Below are 16,152 nucleotides of genomic sequence, written 5' to 3'. Positions count from 1 at the left end.
TCTGGTGGGTTTTTACCTTGCTCCTTCATCTGCTGTGTGTTTCTCTGTCTTCTCATTTTGCTTATCTTACTGTGTTTGGGGTCTCCTTTTCGCAGGCTGCAGGTTCGTAGTTCTCGTTGTTTTCAGTGTCTGCCCCCAGTGGGTAAGGTTGGTTCAGTGGGTTGTGTAGGCTTCCTGGTGGAGAGGACTGGTGCCTGTGTTCTGGTAGACGAGGCTGGATCTTGTCTTTCTGGTGGGCAGGACTGAGTCCAGTGGTGTGTTTTGGGGTGTCTGTGAGCTTAGTATGATTTTCGGCAGCCTCTCTGCTGATGGGTGGGGTTGTGTTTCTGTCTTGCTAGTTGTTGGGCATAGAGTGTCCAGCACTGTAGCTTGCTGGCAGTTGAGTGGAGCTGGGTCTTAGCGTTGAGATAGAGATCTCTGCGAGAGCTTTCGCCCTTTGATATCACATGGGGCTGGGAGGTGTCTGGTGGGCCAATGTCCTGAACTCGGCTCTGCCACCTCAGACGCACAGGCCTGACACCCGGCCGGAGCACCAAGACCCTGTCAGCCACACGGTTTTGCTTTTCTTTAAGGATAATTTGCTTCATGGAGGAAGAAGTATAGGTTCTTCTGACTCTTTTCTGTCTTGCTTGTTTCTCTTTAGGGCCTGACAGATTTGGAACATTTCTTGTATTTTCTCCATTTTATTTCCAAGATTTTGGATCATCTTTACTCTCATTACTCTGAAGTCTTTCAGAGCTTTCGCCCTTTGATATCACATGGGGCTGGGAGGTGTCTGGTGGGCCAATGTCCTGAACTCGGCTCTGCCACCTCAGACGCACAGGCCTGACACCCGGCCGGAGCACCAAGACCCTGTCAGCCACACGGTTTTGCTTTTCTTTAAGGATAATTTGCTTCATGGAGGAAGAAGTATAGGTTCTTCTGACTCTTTTCTGTCTTGCTTGTTTCTCTTTAGGGCCTGACAGATTTGGTGCAGCAAGTTAGAAGGGAGAGTAGAGAAGATTCCTAGAGAATGTCTTAGCTACGCCTTCTTGTGGCCACAGGAAGCTGCAGTTGGTCCCGCCGTATCGGGGCAGATCCTCTATTCCCTTCCCGGGACGGGGTGTCTGAGGCAGGGCTTAGCAGAGGCAGGAGGTGGGGAAGCCAGCGTCTCTGAGGACGTCAAGGAGACATGAAGATGGCGAGGCGACCACTCTGGTGTGTATTTTGCACTCACAGCACGTGTCAAGGGCTCATCGCCACACGGGGCTGGTGGCTCCTCTCTCAGGCGGCGCAGGGGTGGAGCATTCACTCCCAAAGGACAATGACAGGACTGACCGGGTCCCCAAGACTCGTAGAGGACATAAACCTTAAGACTCTGCTTTCCAGGCACCCTGAACCCTGGCCACAGGAGACTGGGGAGCATCAATACACGACCCGTGCCTAGCCAATTTTTCTCTTGCTTTTGTTTTTAACCAGCCAGAAGCAAAGAAGCAGCTGGGCCTTCCAAGGGATGAGGGAGGCTTGGGCCGGCTGGCAGCCGTGCTTCATACCACGTGCAGGCGACAGAGAAGCAGAGACAGGTGACACGAAGTCCTGGGACACCCCAGTCTGTGGTCCTGGCCTCTCTGTGCTCCGGTCTTGCACCATTGGCCTGCACACAGTGACCCGGGTGTTTTGTCATTTGCGACCAGGAGAGTCCTGACTGATGGACTTGGGCCGCGTAAGTGGCCGCCGTGACGCAGCCTGTCTGCATCAGAGCAGTCCGGGTACTTGCCTCCCTGTGCTGTGCTCAGAGACACAAGGAAGACTCACGGTAGCCCCGCCCCCCACCCCGTCCCATCCAGGCTCCTGTTCCCCCACCTGCTCCCCCAGGGCTCCTTCAGCTCAGGCCAGCATCTGCAGTAGGGTATTTCATCCTACTTTTGGTGCATTTGTTTTAGCTTTCCTTTTTGGGGCCAGTGAAAACACATCTGTCCATCCCATATGTGTCCGTCTCCTACAGAGCAGTCGTAGTAAGACGATAACTGTGGCATCCAGGTGGTGGGGCGCCGTGTTCACCGTGTGAGTCAACTTCTCTGAACGCTCACAGATTTCCGTAGTAAACACTCGGGGGGAAATCTGCTTGCTCTCCTGTCCATCGCTGTTGCCTCTTTCTCTTCTGTTCTCCGGGTTTTTTGTCTTCTTCCTCTGTCCACTGAGGCGGGCAGCAGAGAGGGTCAGAGCCAGACAGGTGCAGGGGGGCATGGCTCTCCGCTACTCCCTCCCCCAAGCCCCGCCATCCTCTTTTACAGGGTCGGGCCCGGGGACCCCAAGGACCAGGACGAGAGCTGAGAGTCTCCACAGGAGTATTTGCTTTTCCCCCGACATTCTCCCCGTGGAACAAGTTTCCAAAACACACACCCATCAAAGGCAGAGCGGCCACCGTTTCATTGTCTTTAGGAAACACATGAGCTTCAGACCTTTTTTAAAATACTGCTTTTAAAATATTTTAATGTATTCCAGAAGCTCTAAGTTCTGGGGGAAATGTATGTATTCATTTAAAATCCATATTAGAGATGTCTCCCAAATGTGCTATAGGTCAAAGATAATAAAAATTAAAATCACGGAAATAACAGTCAAGTCTGGGATATTAGAATAATGATCAAAATTATATGTAGGATACTTTATCCACATTTACTCCTTGTGGCAAATACGGTGCTCATCCCATCTCGGAGCTCAGGGCAGCTACATAGCTTGCCCGACGTTTCACAGCTAGAAAGGGGCAGAGCTGGGGGTCCCAATGCAGCCAGGGGTCCCGACCCCCTCTCCGAGCGAGCTCCCCCTGTTCCACATCCATCACCCCCGGGAGAACAGGTGTGCTCGGGCGTTCAATCCACGTGGAGCGCTGCCAGGTAGCGGGTGCTCTCCTAAGCGTGAAGGACACAGCTTGTGACAAACCAAAGAGCAGATGGTCCCGGCCCTCGTGGGGCTTCCAGTCTAGCCACAGGGAGACGACAGTAACCACGCAGGTGGGTGTGAGGGTCCTAAGAGCTGAGAAGGAAAAGGAGGCAGGGCGAGGAGGACGGGCCAAGGCCACACTTTACACAGACTGGTCAGGGGCGCGCCCGTCAAGGTGACCCTGAGCACAGACTTAGGGGAGGAGAAGCGGCAGAGTGCAGGCGTGGAGGGGGGACGCCCCAGGCTGAGCGGCAGCTACCACACCTGGCTCGCACAAGGGACAGCGCCAGGGCACCTGGAGGCCGTGTGCCCGGAGCCCGGGCAGCCTGGGTGGCGGTAGGGGTTGGACTTTGCTCCCCCCTGAGTCGGTGGGGAGAGCCTGGAGCGTATTAAGCAGAGAAGTGACGTGACTTGTGTTGAAAGGACCACTCAGCTTCTGCTGAGAACGGAGCATAGGCCTCGAGTCAAAAGCAGGAAGGTGGTGGCGTGTCCCCGGGGGTCCCCAGGAGGCGGTAAGAGCCGGTGGGAGTTGACATCTATTTTTAAGGTAGATGGCATTTTGCCGATGGACCCTGGGATGTGAGAAAAGGAGGGTCCAAGGATGATGCCAGGGGCTCTGGCCTGAGCGACTGAAAGATGGAGTTGCTGTTTACTCAAATGGGAAGAGTCACCAGGGGCAGGGGCGGCAGGTTTGCGGGGGCAGGAGAGAGATGGAGAGGAGGAAGAACAGATTCAGTGTTGAACAGGTCACCTTCAAGGTGCCTTGTAGACATCCAAGAGGTGGTGTCACAAAGGCAGTTGGAGGAGCGCTGGCTGGAGGTGCAAATTTGTGGGTCATCCACCCACAGTGTTAAAATTCATGAGAGCAGAAGCTGTCACCTAGAACAAGTGTCCTCACCAGGGACGGTGCTGTCCCTCAGGGAGTGTGTCGGAAATCTGTGGGGGCATCTTTAGTTGCCACTGCAATCGGAGGTGCTACTGACACCTAAGGGACGGGAGGATGGAGACCGTGAACGTGACAATCTGGCACAAAGAACTGCCCTGCATCCCACACGCCTCACGGGTTCCAGCCACTCAGCGGTGGAGCATCTTATTGTTATCCGAGCCGACAGCATCCCTTTGTTTTACATGTAAAAACAGTGTATTTCTTGCACAACTTTAAGATACACTCAACTTTCTAAGAGTAACGAGGGGAGACTGCACTTGGGTTCAGAACTTTACCAAGAGCGCTCAGCATTCAAACCAACATGTCACGCGTCTCCCCCCAGCCTTCCTGGTATCTGAGAGGTCAGCACGACAACCCTGAATCCGTCTGTCCGGAGCTGCCACGTCCACAGGGCTCCAAGGAGCACGGGGGCCCTTCAGCGGAGTCACGCGCAGGCAGACGTGGGTAGAAACGCGGATTATTTACCTGCAAGTGATGTTCCTTTTGTTTGGCTTTTATAGTTAGGATACTACACTGACTTCTCCAAAGTGTGTGTGAAGGTAGGGGACACGGTCTCTGAGTTTCATCTCAGGGTGAGGAAGGAGGCGCCCCGCCCACCTGACATTAGGAACACCTTGGGGGTGAGAAGGGGCCGGCAGTGGAGCCCCCAGGGGCTGCCCGGGGCCGGGGGAGAGGAACACGGAGAGAAGGGACCCCAGCCGCAGGCGGGTGGGGAGCTGACACCTGGATTATCAGGATCCTGGTGACGCTGGGCCGGTCTAGTGGGTGCTGGGGGCAAACTCTGGCTGGAGAGTCCACGTGGTCCAGGGCAGGGGGTCCCAGTCACCCCGTTAACCTGCACATTTCCCCTCTCCACCCCAGGGCCCTCCGACTGCATCCCCTTCGCTCTGCGCCTTTAGGTCAAGCTATGCCGGGGCTCCTGGGGCCTCGCTCACTGTCGCGGGGCGCCCAGCAGCCCTGCCCTGTGTGTCCCGTCCATACCTTGCTGAGTCGGGACTCAGATGCCAGCGAGGTGGACGACTTGGAGCTCTTCATGCCGGGAGAGGGGACGGGGAGGGCTCGCGCGCGCTCCGCCCCATGGCTTCCCACTCTGGTGACTGGACTCCAGGGCTTGGCTGCACTCCTCATGTTTGTCCCAGTGGGTCCTTCTGTACAAGAGCAGAAAAGAAAAAGCGTGTGTCCACACTTGACCCTGCTGAGCGATATCACAGAGACCCATCCCCACCCACCACGGGCACCACCGGGGTCACGGAGGACGAGCCTTTGGGACGGGGCTGCACATAGAGCATCTCACTACTGAGAAGGTACCTTTGCAGCAGGTTCCTTTCTCTGGCTTCACAGCAGCCTTCACCAAACCATTAACAACACATGTGCGGGCTTCCCTGGTGGCGCAGGGGTTAAGGATACGCCTGCCAATGCAGGGGACACGGGTTCGAGCCCTGGTCCGGGAAGATCCCACACGCCGTGGAGCTACTGAGCCTGTGCGCCACAGCTACTGAGCCTGCACTCTAGAGCCCGCGAGCCACAACTACTGAGCCCACGGGCCACAACTACTGAAGCCCAGGCACCTAGAGCCCGTGCTCCGCAACAAGAGAAGCCACCGCGATGAGAAGCCCGCGCACCGCAACGAAGAGTAGACCCCGCTCGCCGCAACTAGAGAAAGCCCGCGCGCAGCAACGAAGACCCAACGCAGCCAAAAATAAATGATTTTTTTTTTAAGTGCAGTATTACTGATGCTCTGACATTACTCTTTGGCAAAATGATGGCTTCTCCTTGGTCAGGGGCACCTAGCACAGTCTTACTGCATGCATACATATATATATATGTGTGTATATATATATATCCCCACATAAAACAGGTCAGCTTGAGTCAAGACACGTTATGTCCATAAGCCTTGCCGTTTTAGGGTTGATAATTGAGCAACTTACATAATTTCCAAGTAGACATAAATGAATTACTTGAAAAACAGATTTCACAGAAGCACAGGTTTTTTCTTCTTTTGGACAAAAATGGTATCAAAAAGTAATAGGGCACCCTCAATAAATCTGTGAAATAAGTTTTTAAAAATTAACAGGGCAGATTTTAATTGGGTAGAACCTGACATCATAGGACAGAGTTACCCGCCCTAACTAAAACATTCTATGAAGGACAGTTTATGCAAAGGAGCAGGATGCGGTTAAAGACCTGGGGGTGGGGCAGTGTACACCCGCAGCCAAAGGCAAGCAAGACAGCCTGAGCCCTTCGGTCAGTGCTGAGGAGGTGGGCCGGCCGTCTCTTAACCTCTCTGAGCCCGTTTTGTTCCCAGCAGCACAACGGGACCCTGACTCTGCTGTCCCCGTGGATTCTCATGACCAGGGATGTGAGCCAGAAGACCAAAAGCGCAGACAAGAAACAAACTGAAGGGCTTCCCTGGTGGCGCAGCGGTTGAGAGTCCGCCTGCCGACGCAGGGGACACGGGTTCGCGCCCCGGTCCGGGAGGATCCCACGTGCCGCGGAGCGGCTGGGCCCGTGAGCCGTGGCCGCCGAGCCTGCGCGTCCGGAGCCTGTGCTCCGCAACGGGAGAGGCCACGGCAGTGAGAGGCCCGCGTACCGCAAAAAAAAAAAAAAAGAAACAAACTGAAAAAAGCACTTTAAATCACCACTAGGAAGGAAATCCAAAAAAGAGGGGCTATTTGTATACGTATAGCGGATTCACTCTACTGTACAGCAGAAACTAACACAACACTGTCAAGCAACTATACTCCAATAAAAATTTAAACAAACGAACAGAAAACACCACTAGGTGACAGCCAATGCCGGTGGCCGCACTCACAGGACCCGGGGCTAAATAACTGCCCCCCGGGATCGCAGCTGGTGCTCAGAGCGGCCCTGGGCCTCCTCTCCCCTCACCGCATCCCAGGACACCCTGTCCGCCCCTCTGAGAAAAAGAACAGGCTGCCCACCACCCCCAGCCTGGCGCAGTGGGGTCCTCCTCCCATTCTTATCTCCTTTCCCAGGGACACCATTTCAACCCACAGCGTCCCAGCCAGGGCCATCCAGTTCCTGCTCCTACTTAAAGGGATTAGCTGGTGGCAGGGGTCCAAGACCCCACCTGGGGCTCATTCTGCAGCACTGCTATCCTGGCAGCTGGGCCAACGTGGCCACAGGTGAAAATAATATTTTTTAAAAGATTTATTTATTATTTATTTTTGGCTGCGTCGGGCCTTAGTTGGAGCATGTGGGACCTTTCGTTGCAGCGCACGGGCTTCTCTCTGGTTGGGGTGCAGGGGTTTTCTCTCTCTAATTGTGGCGCACGGGCTCTGTAGTTTGCGGCATGTGAGCTCAGTAGTTGTGGTGCGTGGGCTTAGCTGCCCCGCAGCCTGGGGGATCTTAGTTCCCTGACCACGGATCGAACCCCCGTCCCCTGCATTGCAAGGCAGATTCTTTACCACTGGACCACCAGGGAAGTCCTGTGAAAATAATATTTTTAAGACAGTGATTTGTTTTCTAAAGTGTTTTTGAGAAAAATTATTCACGATTTCAGTCATATGATTAGTTCAATAGTCTCAGCTTGGTTCCAGGTATCATGATTTTTTAAAATTCTATATCAAAAAACCACTTCTCGTGTACTTTACGATGTTCAGCGCCAGCTATTTTTCTTTCTCGGCCCACAATTTTTCATTCTGGTTTCCACAGCAACAATGAAAGAATGCCTAGGTTAAGACCTATAGAGCAGCTAATTTTATTAAATGAATATAAACATAAAATGAACGAACACAGCCTGAGTGATTCTTGGAGAGAATTACTGATGAATTTTATCCAGGACTGCAGGAACAACCAGTAACATGTCAGTTTGACTCATGGAGACGAGAAATAAAATACGTTTCATGAAGGCACCCTTTTACGTGATGATTGCAACTACTTAGAGATGATTATTGCAGGGCTTACTTGCTGAAAACATAGGTGATTCTGCAATGCATCTATGCTTTCCAAAATCTGCCCAGGTCACCCCTGAAATGAAATGCCTCTTGTTTATTCCCCAGAAGGAAGAAAGAATGTGAAGAGGAAAAGCAGAAGAAAGATGATAGAAAATTTCCCCAATGTTGCCCTAAGTCCTTGGCAAAAAAAAAAAAAAAAGTAATAACAATAACAGAAATAAACAAAGGAAGGAAAGAAGAAAGGAAGGAGAGAAGGAAAAGGAAAGGAGAGGGGAGGGAAGGGGAGGGGAGGGGCGGGGAGAGGAGGAAAAAGGCATCCTAGTCAAAATTCCAGATCTAAACTCTTAATCTCTGACAACCTTCTAGACAATCACCTGAAAAACACGCAGCCACTTTTTTTTTTTTTTTTTTTTTTTCATGCAGCCACTTTTCAAAGCCTGCCTGGTTACTTGCTCTGAGGCAGAATTCTCAGGTTTACTTCATTTGCATCATCACACCTTTCTTTATTCTCCTAGAACCTTGAACCCATCAAATTACTCCCAGACAAGTGTACACAGAGGGCCTTCCTGCCGCGGGCCCTCCTCACTGCCAGGCTCTTTTTCCTTGTCTCCCTTCACGTGTCTTTCCCGTTATTTCCCCAGACGGAGGTTTCTATTTTGTATTCGTGCACCAGCCAGGCTCTTCAAATTCCGTCCTCTTCCAGAATTCAAAATACACAGAAATGAAATGAGTGATGTCCCCTCTTGAACCAGGAAGAGAGCCCTAATGGGAGGGAGAGCGCCAGGGGGTGGGATGCCAGGGCGGGTAGTGGGCTCTGCCAGATCAGAGCAGCTTTCCAGGGACGGCCGACGAAAGGATGATGGCGGAGGGTGGGGACACGGCTCCAGGCAGGCTGAAGGCCAGCTCTGCACCCTTCTCCTCGCCCTCCACGTCCAGGACCTTGTCAAGCATCGCCCGCCCCCATCCAGCAGGACTGGTGTCCTCCTAGCGTTCTCCAAATCTCCAAATCGGCCTGCTCTGGCCCTGCCCTCTGTCCACGCCCAAGAAGGCCTCCTGCTGGCAGGGGGCAGGTGCCCTCAGGCCCGCTCCTCGTTTCTGCAGACTTTCACCCAAGCCGCTTCCCACCGTCTCCTCTCCGACCCTCCTCTCGCCCCTCACCCCGGGCCTGGTGTCAAACCCTCCCTGTAATCCTACGAGGTAAGGGTCACCTCCGCTCAGGGAGGTTAAGCAACTTGCCCAGACCACAGAGTTTATGATACAGCCAGGATTCAAACCCAGTTTGAATGGGCTCTTACACACCAGGGCTGGGTACGGCCTCCCTGGATAATCCTTCTCCCACGGGAAAGCACACGGGCTTTTGGAGCCAGTGCTCCTGGTCAAAACGCGGCTCCACCGTTCACCGCGTGAGCTCGGGCATGCTTGCTGAACACTGTGATTCCCCACATCGTCCCCCGATAAATGGAGTTACTGGTGCCCGCGCCGCACGACTGAAGATGAAGGAGGACGCGGCACCCAGAAGACACTCAGCAAACACCAGATGCCCCCCACAACCGTTCACCGTGTTCAGCTGAGGGCCGCTCTGCTTTATTAGCTCAGCAACGCCCAGCGGTGGGTCTGTGGGATCAACGTGCACTGGCCGGGGCCACTTACGGAAAGAGCTCTCTTTATACACAGAGCGGCGTGTTTTCACTTGGAAACGTCAAAGAGGGAAAGCGCGGCGGAGGACGCACACCGAGAGCAGACACCTTACAGTCCCCAGAACCGGCCCCCGCTGCTGAGAGGCAGACACGGGCGTGAGTGCCGGGGGAATGATGCCTTTCTTAGGCATGTGAACTAGTAACGGAAAAGAAATAGACGGGTTCTGGCCAAGGACAAGATCATGAAAAAAAAAGTTTCGATGACTAATTCCCTGATGTCTAACAATCCTCCGAAACATCTCAAAGATGGTTGCATCCACCGTTGAAAAACATCCACCTGTAAGTAAGTAGAGCCACGCAGTTCAAACCCGTGTTATTCTAGGGTCCACAGTACAGTTAAATTTAGGAATTCACTCCCACAGGGGTGGGGAGAGGGTCTTCCCAGGGGTGTTTTCCTTAAATTGTTCATTTTGTTTAATTATCAAGCTTCTTTCCTCGCAGGAATCGTGCAAGACTTCTCTTTAAACCTCATTAATTGTATGGAGTTAAGTAGAAAAGAGAGAAGAGAGAGAGGGAACAAGGAACACAGTTAGGAATACGCTGAGTGTCCGGGCACCGCGGAGGGTCAGAGCCCCTCCAACACGCTGCTGGGCTGCTTCATCACCGCCTTCAGAACCTGGCCTGGAGAGGGTGTCTCGGCCCTCAGATTGGTAACCCTTTTTTTTTTTTTTTTTTTTTTTTTTTTTTGTGGTACGCGGGCCTCCCCCTGCTGCGGCCTCTCCCGCTGCGGAGCACAGGCTCCGGACGCGCAGGCCCAGCGGCCATGGCTCACGGGCCCAGCCGCTCCGCGGCACGTGGGAGCCTCCCGGACCGGGGCGCGAACCCGGTTCCCCGGCATCGGCAGGCGGACGCGCAACCACTGCGCCACCAGGGAAGCCCTGGTAACCCTTTTAAGGCAAGAAAACGGAAAGGCGACTGGGAAACCATTCTGGACCATCACAAATAATAGGGAGTGTCCAGGGACTTCCCCTGCAGTCCAGTGGTTAAGACTCTGCGCTTCCACTGCAGCGGGTGAGGGTTCGATCTCTGGTCGGGGAGCTAAGATCCTGCGTGCCGCGCGGCTTGGCCAAAAATAAATTTTGAAAAAAATAAGGAGTGTCCGCGAGTGGGAGAGGGCATTGAGGTTTGCACTCCAAGTACAATAAGCCCCAGGAAGCCGAGAACTGAGGCATTCAAGTCTGAGAACGAACAGATGCAGAATGTTCACATAGCTCAACTACCAGGGGACTGGGCAGGAAATAGAAGGCAAGTGAACAGCATGCCGAAAATATCTAGCTAGAGCTTTCTAGAACACATGCCCAGTTTGCTCTTGACCTCTTCAGCAGGGTGAGTGGCTGATTCTGCCCCCGGGGGGACATCTGGCAATGTGTGCGGCTGCTTTGGGTTGTCACAACTTGGGGTGGGGGGAGGTGCTAGGGTAGAGCCAGGGACGCTTCTGGACATCCCAGTACCCAAAGGGCAGCCCCACGACAAAGAATGATCCAGGCTAAAATGTCAAGAGTCGAGGTCGAGAAACTCAGTTCCAGAGGAAGAGGGAGGCTCCTCGGGCGCTGATGCTTAGACAGGCACCTGGTTCGTTTACGCCAACACTGGAAGGTTTACGCTGAAAATCTAGTTTGGGAGCAGCCGAGGGAATCCCAGACTTCGGCTGGAGGCCACAGGAAACTCTTCGAAGCTTATTATTTCCTGTTAGTCTCGACATGAAAAATCATCCCGTTAGCCTTAGATTCCTTCCTGGTAAATAAAGAAAAGAACAGGTTTCCACGCAGCATCAGAAGGAAAATGGCAAACAAGAATTCACTGATCCTATCAGGAGAAGTCATTGAAAGAAAATGAGAACCAAGAAGGGATAAGACAAAAACCAAACAGCAGAGAACATTTGCACAGCACTAGCCATACCATCTCAAGCCAAAGACAAACTCTGGAAATGGAATAGGGACTTGCAGAAACTATGACACACTGACACGAGGTGGAGACCATAACAAATAGAGCTTAATCTGGAATAAGAAACAGGAGGAGCTGGTCTCTAAATATGAAATGCAGACCCTAGAGAGAGGCTGTAATCTGGGAGCTATATTGAGACCAAACCCTGAGAATCGCTGCCCCAGGACATCCTTCTGTCTCCAAAGCTGAACCAAGAAGCCGGCATCCCACAGAGCTGGTGGCCACTAATCAGTAGTTATTTCCTTACCTATAACATGGCTTCACATCAAAGAATTAAAAGAATGAGCCAAGGCAGTAGAAAGGAGACGGAAATAAAATACTTCCAAGAGCTCTTTCTATAGGAATAGTTTGAAAAGGTCTGTTGAAAGAGTAACTAAGAATACAAACTACAGTCTAGTGCCAAGACCATTCAATAGGGAAGGACAGTCTTTTCAGCAAATGGTGCTGAGAAAACTGGATAGCCATACCAAAAGAATGAAGTTGAACCCTTACCTTACACCATATACAAAAATGAACTCAAAATGGATGAAAGACCAAAATATAAGAGCCCAAACTGTCAAACTCTTAAGAGGAAAACACAGGGGAAAAGCTTTATGACATTGGATTTGGCAATGAATTCTTAAATATGACACCAAAAGCACAGGCAACAAGAAAAACTAGACAGATTGGAATATGTCAAAATTAAACACTTTTGTGCATCAAAGAACACAGTCAACAGAGTAAAATGGCACCTCACAGAATGGAAGAAAATATTGGCAAATGGGTTTGCTGTGGACTGAATTGTGTCCCCTGTCCCACCACATTTACATGTTGAAGCCCCAATTCTCAGTGTGATTGCATTTGGAGATAGGGCTTTTAGGAGGTAAAGTAAGGTTAAATGAAGTGATAAGGGTGGGTCCTAATCCAATAGGATTGGTGGCTTTATTAGAAGAGGGGTAGAGAGAGATCTTTCTCCTGTGCACACACACTGATGAAAAGCCATGGGAGGACATAGTGAGAAGGCGGCCGTCTGCAAGCCAGGAAGAGAGCCCTCACCAAGCACCAAATCAGCCATACATACCTTGCTCTGGGACTTCCCAGCCTCCAGAACTGTAAGAAATCAATTTCTGTTGTTTAAATCACTCAGTCTATGGTATTTTGTTATGACAGCCCAGGCAGACTAAGACAGGGCTAATATCCAGAATATATAAAGAACTCCTGCAACTCAACAGCAAAAACAAACCTGATTTAAAGATGGAGAAATGCTGAATGGACATTTCTCCAAAGAAGATATATGCATGGCCAATAAGTACACGAAAAGATGCTCAACATCACTAATCATTAGGGAAATGCAAGTCAAAACCACAATGAGATACCACTTCATACCCATTAGGACGGGTACTACCAAACCAAACCAAACCAAACCAAACCAGAAAATAACAAATGTTGGCAAGGATGTGGAGAAATTTGGAACTCTTGTGAACCGTTGCTGGGAATGTAACATGGTGCATCTGCTATGGAGAACAGTATGGCAGTTCCTCAAAAAGTAAAAAATAGATTTTACCGTATGATCCAGCAATTCCACTTCTGGGCACATTCCCCAAAGAATTGAAAGCAGGGTCTCAAAGAGATATTTGCACACCCATGATCAGAGCAGCATTATTCACAACAGCCAAAAAAGGTGGAAGCAACCCAAGTGTCCACTGATGGATGAGTGGATACACAAAATGTGGTCTATACATCCAGCGGAATATTACTCAGTCTTAAAAAGGAAGGAAATTCTGATACATTCTACAGCATGGATGAATCTTGAGGACATTACGCTAAGTGAAATAAGCCAGGCAGAAAATGACAAACACACTTGTATGACTACAATTATGAAGTACTTAGAGGAGTCAAATTCACAGGAACAGAAAGTAAAATGGTGGGGGCCAGGGGCTGGGGGAGGGAGGAATAGGAGTTATTGTTTAATGGGGACAGAGTTTCAGTTTTGTAAGATAAACACACTTCTGGGGACGGATGGTGGCGACGGTTGCACAACAGTGTGACTGTACTTAATGCCACGGAACAAAACACTTAAAAATGGTTAAGACAGTAAATTTTATATTATGTGTATTTTACCACAATTTTTTAAAGATGTGATAAGAAAGACAAAACAAAAGCTGTAGTGTAGGAGAGAACAGCAGACTTTCACCTCCGTTTCGGCAAAAGCATCTTGAGTCGTACGTTTGCTCAGTCACACGATGCCCCTGCCACTGTCTGGGACAGATATCAGCTGGGAAACCGGGGAGAGCTCCAAAAGGACCCGTTTACAAGGGGCTGGGCCGGCCTAGAGGAGCAACACGGGCTAGGACATTATCACCCCCGGCCCGCGGGGACCCGGAGAGAGCTGGACCGAGGGCAGAAGCTGAGGCCTCGATAGAGAAATGCAGCTAACCCAGACAACTCGGTAGCACTGGGGGCGGGGGGGGCGCGGCGGGAGGAGCTGGGGAGAGAAAGGCCTCAGGGGCGTTCTCCCCTCCCCGACCCTGCAGGGCTCCCCACGGGCTCCCGGAGAAGGCGGGGCTGGAGGGGTGGAGCGGCCACCACTGAGGCGGCGCCCACAAGGTGGTGGCAACGTGGAGGGACAAACGAAGGCCTGGCCATCTCCCACCCGCCTTCCAAAGTGAGAAGCCCCCCCCAGCCCAGGAGGGCCTCCCCGCGGCTCCTACCCTCGTCTGTCCACCGACCCGCCACGCAGCTGGCCTGTCGCCTTCCCGGGGGCCGCCTGCCCGAGCACAGCGCAGAGGCAGTCCTGACCCGGCAGCTTCTCCCGACTTCCCGTTTCTGTTATCCTTGAGGCCTCCCTCCCGGCCTCCCAGACTCAAAACCTCCGAGCATCGTGGCCCCCCGCGGGCCCGGGGCCGCTTGCACACCCACGGCCGCCTGCCCGGGGAGCTCAGGCTCGGCACCAAGCCCGCGAGCCCTCCTTCTTCTCCGGATGGACTGAGCAGAGCCCCGGCCCCTCCCTCCCGGGGTCGGCCGTTCCCCGCAACCCTCCTGCCCGGCTCGCGCGCGGGCCCTCGGGGGGCGCTCATCTCCAGGCTGCTGCTCCCGCACCGTCTCCGTGCCGGGCTCGGGGCCAGAGGCACAGATGGCACCATGCTTCACAGTCGGCGACCAGTGAGGCCCCAGGAATTTGCTCCCTTCCCGAGCCGGGGCCTGGGCTCAGCCTCGCTCCAGATCAAGGGACTCTGCCCAGCTGAGCTCTGCCCCGCAGCGCAGCCGGGCCCAGGCCTCTGCACCGTTCTCGGCTGCGGGCATCCACGGCCCCAGGACCCTCCGCAGGGACCTCCCCCAGGAATGCTCCGGCCCCTCCTGCCAGGCTCTGCCAACAAGACTTTCTGATACTCACCCGCCCAAGCCTGCCCCCGCATTTCCCTGCCCGCCCCCGTCCTGGCCCCTCCTGATGCCGCCGCCTCCCCGGGTCCCCAGCCCTGTTCCTGCCATCGTGCCCACAACCGTTCACGCCACTCAGCAGCCGGAGGGCTCTTTAAAAACACAAACCATAAAAACGGCCAATGTGGTACATTTTATGGTATGTGTGTGTTTTTAACCACGATTTAAATTTTAAAAATTATTTTAAAAAAACAAACAAACCCACACAAGTCAGATCATGTCCCTCCCTACGGAGAAACTTGCTGTGGCTTCTCACTATATTTAGAGTGCAAATCCAAGATCTCTGTCAAAACCCCAAAGTCCTAGGCCATGGTGGGGGCTGCCCGTCTGCATCCTGAGACCCTCCCCTGTGTGCTGTGGGAGCTACTCCAGCCCCTGGACCTGCCCAGCTGGTTCCCAAGGAGGACCGTTGAACTGGAAGGCCCCCCTCCAGCTCTTCACACGGCGGCGGGGCGGGGGGGGGAAAGGGGGTGTCCTTCCTCCAAAACGCCTTTCCCTTCCAGTCTCTGGAGGAGCCCACCGCACAGCACCCCGGTCATTTCTTCAGAGCTTCTATCACCAAAGCCAGGCTCTGGCTGCTACTGATCATCCGTCATGGGTCCTCAGCCTCCGCCCCCCCGCCCCCCCACCGCAGCTCCCAGGGCACCTTACCTTCCGGTTCGTCACCCTGTTCCCGGATGCACCGAGCAGGTGCTTAACCAACATTAGCTAATGAATGTTTAGATCCTGCCTGTCATTGAAGAAATGTGTGCAAGTGTCTCCCTGCCCTTCCCTCGCTAGCCAGGCACCCAGATTCACAAAGTACTTGCTGAATTAATCAGAGAACACAAAACGGAGCCATAAAGCAAAGACAGTTCTTCTCCTGTTAAGACTTATAAATGCCTCTAAACAACTACCAAATAAGCAGTCCCCAGATTGCTTTCAGGACGTGGACCCCATGGATATTGATACAGAGCCTTCCAGCGTTATTACCTTGAAAACAGGGCTCATGTTGATGTATTAGCCTTACGAAATTCATCTCATTAACTTACAACATGCTGGAGAGATAGCTCCCGGAGTTAATCAACACCAAACCTCTGAAATCATCTACTGATTCATCTCCATTCGTGACTTTATTCCCGAAGGACCGCTTTATCAATTTGTGCTAGACATCCCAGTTTCACCGTAACAGTCAATAATAGTTTACAATTTTATGCTCTAAGATTTCAGACACCTTAACCAAAACATCACAATACATGCATTTATGTTTGATGCTCTGTTAAGTGGTAGCCAATGGCAACCACAGGTTTAGGGACCCAATAATTTAAAGTGT

The 16,152-nt window shown here is 52.4% G+C and overlaps 1 protein-coding gene across 1 annotated transcript in view; it reads right to left on the bottom strand.

The window, feature by feature from the left end:
- The window catches only part of SPECC1 (sperm antigen with calponin homology and coiled-coil domains 1), a 195,401-nt gene extending 190,393 nt beyond the window's left edge, over positions 1 to 5,008 (bottom strand). The window contains 1 exon segment of the mRNA XM_028499976.2: positions 4,847 to 5,008. Within this exon segment, the coding sequence (XP_028355777.1) occupies positions 4,847 to 4,993 (147 nt within the window). The 5' untranslated portion in view covers positions 4,994 to 5,008.
- Positions 5,009 to 16,152: the final 11,144 nt, after the last annotated feature.

Source organism: Physeter macrocephalus, chromosome 14 (genome assembly GCF_002837175.3).
Source record: "Physeter macrocephalus isolate SW-GA chromosome 14, ASM283717v5, whole genome shotgun sequence".
Lineage (NCBI taxonomy): Eukaryota > Metazoa > Chordata > Mammalia > Artiodactyla > Physeteridae > Physeter > Physeter macrocephalus.
The sequence above is the reverse complement of the archived record's forward strand: the minus strand, read 5'-3'. Positions and strand labels throughout refer to the sequence as shown.